Genomic DNA, 9,790 nt, shown 5'->3' on the forward strand with positions numbered 1-9,790 from the left:
TCCTGTTTACTTGTTAATCCTTTCCAGCTCTTGACTCAAAATACTATTTTAAGTGGAATACTTCAACTGATAGTTTCAGAGGCATTTGTCAAACCAGTTGAAGAATGAAGTCTTACACTTTAAGATTTCTACAGGCTATTATAAGGAAGGGAATAGTTTTGTCTTTGTGTGTTTTTAAATGTTTTTTAAAATTAGATAATGGAATCGTTCAAGAGAAACATAGGCATGAAAAAAAAGTAGCATGGGATTAGACTTTGAAGGCAAAAGCTCTTTTCAGAAACAATTTTTTCTCTTGCTCATGTTCTGTTATATTTAACACATTCTGTTTCTTTATTTAAAAAAAGAGGAAATCTTTTAATCAATGTATATTATTCAGTTGTTCCTATCCCCGATTCATGTGCATTCAAGCATCACTTGTACTATAAATGCTAGTGACAATTTATGATGAATTGAGCATTATCTTTTCTCAGCTGTCAGTCGATTCCCGGGTAGAGATGACAAAGAAAGCCATAAAGTCGATGAGACATACAGCTGAAAAAGCTGGGAAAAGGGCTTCTGAGGGGGACCTCACAGAAGGTGTGGTTCACAGGCAAATCACTTACGAAGATGTTTTGAATCATCTGCAGCAGTCCCTTGCACATCTGGAAACCCTTAATCATAGTTTTATTTCTTACCTGAAAACCAGTGACCAGGTGGGTGAAAAACATTTAGCAGAACCAAATCAAGATTATGTATCAGATACAGTAGAAACTCTGTGCACTTGTTTTGTAAATACATTTTCCCATTCACCTTCATCTAGTTTTGTTTCACTCTGTAAAACATACCATAATAGTAGCCACATTTAATTTCACGCTAAAATAATTCAGGTGACAGAATCACAGTTTTTCATTTCTTTTTAAAACTTGTAAAGGTACTCCTCACTTTACCTATGGTAATTGGGACCAGAGTTTCTATCACCAAGTGACACTGTCATAAAGCTCAACATAATGTGACTGCATTGCTTAGTAATGCCAGTTCCTGGTTACCATCTTTAAAAGAGGACCACGAGGATCATTAAGCAAGGACTTTGTAGTTGTAACTCTCAACTTTCTGCCGGCTCCCCTGTTGATTTTGCTTGTGGGAAGCCAGCAGGGAAGGTTGCATATTGCAATTACATGGCTGCAAGACATTGCAAAGGTTGGAAATCCAGGGTGGTTGCCAAGCTCCCAGATCATGATCATGTGCCCCTCAGGGTGCTGTGATAGACAAAACTTCAAGAACCAATTGCAGCTACCACTCATTCAGCTCTCTCAAATTTGAATGGTCATTGAATGAGTGATCATTAAAAGGAGATCACCTGTGAAGGCAAATATACATGTCCCAGGACAATGTGTCCCAGATTGGTTCTTGCAGGATTACCTGCATTTATCTTTATTGGCCGCCTAGTTAGGCAGCTAAGATATTTGGACTCTGCAATAGTTTGCTTAATGGTAATTTTTTTTATTATTAAAATTTTTAAAGTAAGGTGGAAAGGAAGTTGTGGACTTTTTTTTACATACACAGAATATAATACCATAAATATTCCTAAAGTAACCATTATGAGATTAATTCTTCAAATCGCTTTGTGCTGTGGTGGGAATAATGATTTCTGTCATAATCTATTGGAATGAAGTTTGGAGCTTTTTGTTTTCATTGTTTCTGAAAAGGTTATTTCCAGATTAGCAATGAAATCTGGGTTTCAGAAATAAATATTGAGTTATTGTGACTTAAACTTACTTACACTTAAATGGTTTCCCCTTATAGAAAATACTGCGAGAATATGGCTATCAATACGATATATCCCGGTCAGAAAAAAATTCTTAGGTACTTGTTCGACATTGTTACACGAATCTACCTGTTGGAAACTCGTACTATTTTTGTAATGACCTACAACGACAACCTCTAAATCCCGAAAGTGGGTTCCTATAACAACTCTGTCGAGATTAGTCTCACTATCGACGAAACTCCATTCAGTTTGAATCATCTGAATCATGAACCACCGTTTTGAGAACAACCAAATCACAGAGGTCAGACATTTCTTGTAGCTGGCCACCAGGTTTGCATACATCTCAGGAGGGATTTTGTCCCACTCCTCTTTGCAGATCCTCTCCCAATCATTAAGGTTTCGAGGCTGACGTTTGGCAGCTCGAACCTTCAGCTCCCTCCACAGATTTTTTCACTGAATCTCCACGAGGTGAGATGTTGCATGGAGTCCCAGACCGAGTGAGATTGACAGTTATTTTGTGTTTCTTCCATTTGCGAATAATCACACTAACTGTTGTCACCTTCTCACCAAGCTGCTTGGCAATAGCCCATTCCACCCTTGTATAGTCTACAGTCTTGTCCCTGACATCCTTGGACAGCTCTTTGGTCTTGGTCTTGGTGGAGAGTTTGGAATTTGATTGATTGATTGATTGCTTCTGTGTACAGGTGTCTTTTATACAGGTAACAAACAGATTAGGAGCACTCCCTTTAAGAGAGTGCTCCTAATCTCAGCTCATTACCTGTATAAAAGACACCTGAGAGCAAGAAATTTTGCTGATTGATAGGGGACCAAATAGTTATTTCACTCATTAAAATGCAAATCAATTTATAACTTTTTTGAAATGTGTTTTTCTATATTTTTTGTTGCTATTCTGGTACTCACTGTTAAAATAAACCTATCATTAAAATTATAGACTGATAATTTCATTGTCAGTGAGCAAACGTACAAAATCAGCAGGGGATCAAATATTTTTTTCCCTCACGGTATGACAATAAATTTGGGGAAAGAACCTCTGAATAATGCCATGCAAGACATATATGAATATGTGCTATATTTTGCCAGCTGTGCTGTTGGTTTTTTCAGAGCAAATCTGAAACTGAAGTTGTCAGCAGATGTCACTTCCTTATATATTGACTGTATTTAGCGGAGCAGGATGCCCAGAGCCAGTCACTAATGGCTAAGTAGATGACAGTTGATAACACTTCTCCTCATTTAAATTATTTGGATGTTTATGAATACTTATTAGAGAGGCAATTATTAGAGAGGCAATAGAAATGTCAGCACCTATTCAGTCTCTCACACAGCATTTCCCCAATAAATAGCAGCCATGAAAACACACACTTCATTAATAATACCAACTGTTTATTAGTTATACTTTTTGCTATATTTTTCAGATTATAAACTGGTGTTAGCTGTGGCATGACCACAAGTATATCAACCATTTGATGGGCTTCTAACTATTTGACTGAATGTTAACATGAAAATCGCTTAACAGTCTATAGATACTCTCTCACGTAATACTTTTTAAGAGTGAATTGAAATATATTACTTTCTTTTTAACAGTAAGCAAATCTTACCTTTTTGTTTAATGGTCTTTTCTATTCACATAGCCAAGCAATGAGAGTTTTATACACAAAGCAGTAAATTAATTAGGCAGCATCTTAAAAGTATAAGAGAAAATATTGCAACAGTGAAATGCCTAAAATTTCAAATGTTTCTAAAACATTGATAAACGTCTATATAAGTTATTACACTCTAGTGAATGCAGAAATAGAGCTTATGTAATACAAAGTAACAAATTAATTGGTAAAATTAAGCATAGAATACAGAAATATTGAACTATTAAGTGGATAGTAATATTTAAATCTGCACTTGCTTTGCAAAAGTTCTATTCTTGTGAATCTTTCCCTTTTCCCAAGAGCCTAGTTATTTATGCAATAGAAGCAGTTCAGAAACCTTGGTATGGCTTGTTTCTATGCCAAAAATAAGAAAATTATACTCTGAATGTATTTTTTGCCAGAAAAATTCCTAACAGATTTGAGGCCTAGAATCTTGTGAAAATCTGTGTTATTACTGTTGTGGCTCTTGGGAGACCAAGATTTAATAATCTTTTAGATCCTTAATTATTCAAGATTTTGAACCAAGAAAGCAACTTCAGTACATGTCACATGTCACACTTTATAAGTGTGGTTTCTTAATACTGATTAATGTGACAACTTTCCTGGCAAATGCAATAAAATACTTTTTATTATTAATTAGAGGGGATCTTGTGTCTTAATTTTCCTATTAAAAAAACTATTCTGACAGTTATAAAAGCCAGTTATGAAAGTTGAGTTCGAAGCCAGTTATGAAAGTTGAGTTCATAGTGACACTAAAACATGGGTTGTTTAAACGGGATTTGTTGGACAAGTTCAGATGGGTTCATACAGCTTACTAAACCATAATTTGTTTGCGAATCCACAAATGGTTGGATTCACATATCGCACTGAACCAAAACTAAGCAAACCAAATTATGATAAACTCAGTCAGCGTATCTTCTGGCTAATTGTTATTTTGATAAGCAGCACAAAACGTTTATACATGCAGGCCTTGGAATTTCTGAAACATTGATTCCAAATAAGCATCTTTCTGTTTTATTCATTTTGACAGTGAAGGGGATGATCAGCATTCTTTTCAGAAAGATCATTTTCAGATATTGGAAGACATGGTCTCCGCTGTCCACACAAGTGCTGAAAATGGGTAAGAGTTTTGAGGGTGTAATGTGAAACCTGATTACAGTTGCTAAATAAGAATATGCATCAAATTTGAATTAATTGTAAAACCCTGGATTAAACCAAACAGTTTAGAAATGATTCTATGGATCTCCCAAACCAGAAAGGAGCTGGGGCAGAGTAAATGCAACCAGTTTATGAGCAGGACTGGTAACCCAGGCCAAAAAATATTTTATTTTTGTTTCCTATCTTGTATGCTGTATTCAACTATGTTTTTGCTCATGCAAATAGTCAGCAGATTTGAGATACTTTCTGATTTTGTTGTTCATACTTATTTCCTATCAAATTTGAAACGCTTTCTTCACACATCCGTAAGTTTAATGTCAGATTCCCATTCTGTGTCCTATTCAGAAACCTGCAGCTTTGTAGCTTTTTGTCAGGAATCTGTCCTTTTCACAGTACATACATTCTACTATCCTTTCTTATTTTGTTAATACTGTTTGGGACTTTTTTTTAACCTCCTCAAGATTTTTTTGTTCTCTCTCTTTCTCTTTCCTTCTCTCTCTCTCTTTCTCTCTCTCTCTCTCTCTCTCTCTCTCTCTCTCTCTCTCTCTCTCTCTCTCTCTCTCTCTCTCCCTTGCTATCTTTCTTTCTTACATTGTCCATGTTTTGATAGAATCAGATAGTTCCATACCCACCAGTGGATCTGTAGCCTTTAAACGTCCACTTTGTGTGTGTACTCTGGCAGCAAATGTTCTCAAATAGGTACCTCCTGTATCCATCCTGCTATAACTCTTCAAGATATTAGTTCCAAAAGAACTGTTACACTGTTTGTTGTGCATGCTGTTATCTTCCCCAGGGAAAAGCCCAATGAACCTAGTCACAAATCCATATATAATGCTAGTAGGAAGATAAATTTTGAAATACCAATATTACTATAATAAGGTCTTAGACTTGTATTCCATGAAACATTATTTACCTTTGTATCCTTCAGATGTTGTAGGAATTCAATATAAATGGTTCCCTTCAGGAAGATACAGTTATCTGAAAAATGAGCTTGCCTAACTTTTGAAGCCAAGGCCTCAACTGCTTTCTTTTTAATTTATCAACTTTTTAATTTACATTCCAAATGTCACTTCCTCCAAAAACTCATTTCTAATTTAGCACCAGTTCTTTGAGAGATGGAATATAAAAAGAGTACATAGGCTAAATAAATTTTGAAGTTTTTATGAAATGATAACTTAAACTGTCAGCTTATATTATTTCAGCACTTTCAGACAGGTTGAATTGGTGTCTTCTAGCTGGTATTATGTTCCCATCTGTCTTGTTAAAATGACTACAGCAGCATTACTTCAAATATAAATCACATGCTACCTGCTGCTTCTTTTCATTTGAAAAAAAACAACAGTGTCAAGTTGAAATATTATCAATGAATATAAAAGCATTATTTATACAAATACAGATATATAGTCTTTTAGAGCTGGTAAAATGGGCAGTGGTTGCCTGAAATGGGCAGTGGTGGTATTCTTGATAACTTGAATATTGTAAATCCTACAGCATCATGTTAAGATTGTTTGATTGTGTGTTTCATCAAATCACAGATGTCATTCAGTATATAGTCTGTGTGTTAGAACAAGAAAAACCGCCTGTACCTATTACAGCTTATGATGCTTCTTATTTAATGAAATAACACAGTTTTTTACTTTGGTAGTCAGCAAACAAAACTATTATTACTCTGTTATTATTATCTAGTAAATTATTTCTAGGAACGTCCTTTTCTAATTTGCTTCCTTGTGTACTTTTAAAATTAACAGAAAATGCTTTTTAACTTTAGTCTGCTGCAATATTGTTATTCATGTGACGCTTTGAAAAGGAACAGATCAGACTCAAATGGATTAACTCTAGCACAGGAGAATAAGAACAGCTGTTTGGAGAAAATAGGAACAGTTAAATTAAAGACAGCTCCACATCCTTCCCTTTCAGAAAAAATTGAGAAGGAAGATATTAAAAGACTATTCCTAAAGGATTTGTGGGTGAATAAAGTATATTAAAAAGAAGCAGTGCCTCATGTTGTAGAAGAGTTATTGCTGAAGACAGGAGAGAGTAAACTATTTTCTGCTCAATATGGCTTGGTTCCAAGTTTGGACAGGTTAAAGGCAATAGTATGAAGCATATCTAGGAAAACAGTTGGGAAAAGCATGCCACCTCCACAGCTTACACACACTAGTATGGATTAAGTACTGTATTTGCATCCTATTTTCAGATAAAGATTGTGTCCCAGAGCGTTTATGCTAATGAAGAATTAAGTGCAGATTTACAGTGTAAAGCTAAAAACCAAACTTAAACTAGATGTTTGAAGGAAAGAGAATTTCCTTCTCTTTCTCCCAAATTTCTTTTTCAAGAATACAGTTACTTTTGAGGAATGTGAGAAGGGATAGAGATGCACCCTAAGCTGACTGTAAACATTAGGCTTGTTGGTACTAAATATAAACGTAAATCAACAAGTTAACTATTTTCTTGGACTAAGATCCTGATTTCTCCCACAAGTATACCTTGAATCACAAATTGGTAACAACATGATCTAAAACACATTAGAAAGAAGCATTGTGAAATGAACTAAATCAAGAACATAACAAATGGGAGTCCCGGTAGAAAATGTCACAATTTGGCAGGAGCAATTTTCAAACGTTTGCTTTCTGAATGAATAAATAATAATTTAAAGAAAGGGGCCTTGCAGGAAGCTAAATGTTCATATAGACAATTTAATTACCATGGCCCTTTCTCCATTCTTTTACTCTAATTATCCATTTTATTTCTTCAAAAATTCAATTTTGTTTTGTTTTCTTTTTTTGTCATCAGGAAAATTTGCAAATACCTCTTTTTTATATTCTGTGGCTTTCGGCATTTGACTATACAAATATTGTTGTTTGAAGAACCGAATAGGCATTAGAATACAGATTTTTCTCTAGTGACAAGAAATGCATTGTCTTCTTTGGTTGAGTAATCAGAATGCTATTTAATTTTGCTGACCAATAGTTAACATAGATGGTGTTATATCTTTTTTTATCGGGTTTTGACCGTTTTGTTTTCATATGTCGTTACGTTTAAAGACTATCATACATTGTTATCTAGACGACTTTTACAACTTGTCCTTCGGAAACCAACAAGGACTGCTTAGTCAACCAAAGACCCTTTATAAAACGAACTATTAGGATATTCTGCTTTCTCAGCTTAAATTTTCAATTAATTTACCAACTCCTTATAAATAACTGTTAAGAATAATTTAAAAATAAATACTAGTGTATCTTCTATCTATTGAGAGTTTTTAGGTTAACTACTTCAGTGTTTAATTTCTGCCTATTCTCACTCACCGCTCACATGGAACCACCCCCTCGGGTCTATGACAATTCGCCACAGGCAACTTGCCTCGGCCAACTTTTGTTGTGAGACCACTTGCCACGGCCAACTCGCCATGGGACAACTCACTGTGGGAGAAGAGTTACACTAATATCAAAGAAGTGATATTAGTTACACTAATATCAAAGAGTTACACTAATATCAAAGAAGAGTTACACTAATATCAAAGAAGAGTTACACTAATATCAAAGAAGAGTTACACTAATATCAAAGAAGAGTTACACTAATATCAAAGAAGAGTTACACTAATATCAAAGAGTTACACTAATATCAAAGAAGAGTTACACTAATATCAAAGAAGTAATATCAAAGAGTTACACTAATATCAAAGAGTTACACTAATATCAAAGAAGAGTTACACTAATATCAAAGAAGAGTTACACTAATATCAAAGAATCACTAAAGAAAGGAGGGGAAAGGAGGAATAGAATGAAATGCTAAAAATTAAAATATTTTTTTTATTTATTTTAAATAGTTAAATTGAAATGTTAAGTTTTTCTGTGGCGAGTTGTCCTATGGTAAGTTGGCTGTGGCGAGTTGTCCTATGGTAAGTTGGCTGTGGCGAGTTGTCCCACGGCAAGTTGGCCGTTGTGAGTTGGCCATGGTAAGTTGGCCATAGCGAATTGGTTGCAGTAAGCTGGCTGCAGCGAGTTGTCCCATTCCACCTCCCCTCTCCCCCTCCTCTGTCTGTCCGCAAAGTCGGAAAGTTGGAGACCACTGTCTTAATTCAAGAAGGACCTGAATGGAATTTGTTAATGGAATACGATTAGATGAAAACCAATAATAACAGATGTGTATCTTGATTTCATTGCAGTGAGAATCTGGTGTCTTCAGATGATTTGTTGGCTTGGCTTAGGCCCTTCTGTGGGGATGATTCTTTACCAGTGAGGCCTCGCATAAGAGTGCTACAGATTTTGGAGCAAGCTTTTCACCTAAGTGACGAGGATAGCAAGCTACTTATACTATTTAGAACACAAGCTGTTCTCAAAGCCTATTGGCCCCAGACTCAGGTAGGCAATCTCATATGGCAATGTTTGTTCTTTACAAATAAGCAAATTGTTTATAAAACAGTAGTTCTGGACCTTCATTGATCATTTAGGCTTACAGAGCACTTGTGGGTTTCTTCTCCTGTTAAATAGGTGCTTGTTTGTACTATTTTTTTCTCTTAAACCAATAAATATGTGGAGTGATTTTTTTTCATTTTCTAATTCCTGTTCTTTGTTAATGAATTTTAATAAAATTAAAAGTAAAACTATATTTTTTTTTAAAGCATAGATCTTGAGCATATTGCATGAGAATATATTTAAGTTAAAATTAGGTATACGTTATTAACACTGCATATGGTACCCAGAAAGGAGGAAAAGTTAGCAAGCCCAAGGGTTTCAGCTGAACTATATTTCTCTTTTCTCTTGTCTTTTGTAATATTTAAAAACATTCCTCCTTTGATGAAAATAAAAATAAAAATTCTCTTGGGTAGCTCAATTCCTGGTTATTACATGGGTACATCCACATAGGTTTCTTGGTAACAAGAATATTGTTTTTCATCGCTTTCTTCCTGGATGTGTTTCTTTAAAAATATGTGACTCTAGACTGTAGAGTACCGTATTTATCGGCGTATAACACGCACAGGCGTATAACACGCACCTTCATTTTAAGAGGGAAATTTCAAGAAAAAAAGTTCCGGCTCGGGAGCGAAAGCAAAAGGGGAGGGGGAGTGGGGCTTCGTTCACACGCGGATCCCCATGCTCGTATTTATTTACCGTATTATGCCCCGGCTGGCGGCGGCGGCAGCAGAAACAGCAGCCTCCTTCCTCGGTTAGCTCCGATTCCCTCCCCCCGTGTCGCCTCTGAGCTGCAGGACTCCGCCGCTTGCTTTATA

At 35.5% G+C, this 9,790-nt stretch overlaps 1 protein-coding gene across 1 annotated transcript in view; it reads left to right on the forward strand.

Annotated features, from left to right (window-relative positions):
• The window catches only part of NBAS (neuroblastoma amplified sequence), a gene marked incomplete at its 3' end in the record, with an annotated part of 148,793 nt that overhangs the window by 126,468 nt on the left and 12,535 nt on the right, over nt 1-9,790 (forward strand). Inside the window, exons 45-48 of the mRNA XM_015816358.2 lie at nt 471-692; nt 1,783-1,835; nt 4,433-4,522; nt 8,726-8,921. Of these exons, the coding sequence (XP_015671844.1) occupies nt 471-692; nt 1,783-1,835; nt 4,433-4,522; nt 8,726-8,921 (561 nt within the window). The remainder of the gene's footprint in view (nt 1-470; nt 693-1,782; nt 1,836-4,432; nt 4,523-8,725; nt 8,922-9,790) is intronic.

Source organism: Protobothrops mucrosquamatus, unplaced genomic scaffold, assembly GCF_001527695.2.
Source record: "Protobothrops mucrosquamatus isolate PMUCROS unplaced genomic scaffold, P.Mucros_1.0 scaffold436, whole genome shotgun sequence".
Classification (NCBI taxonomy): domain Eukaryota; kingdom Metazoa; phylum Chordata; class Lepidosauria; order Squamata; family Viperidae; genus Protobothrops; species Protobothrops mucrosquamatus.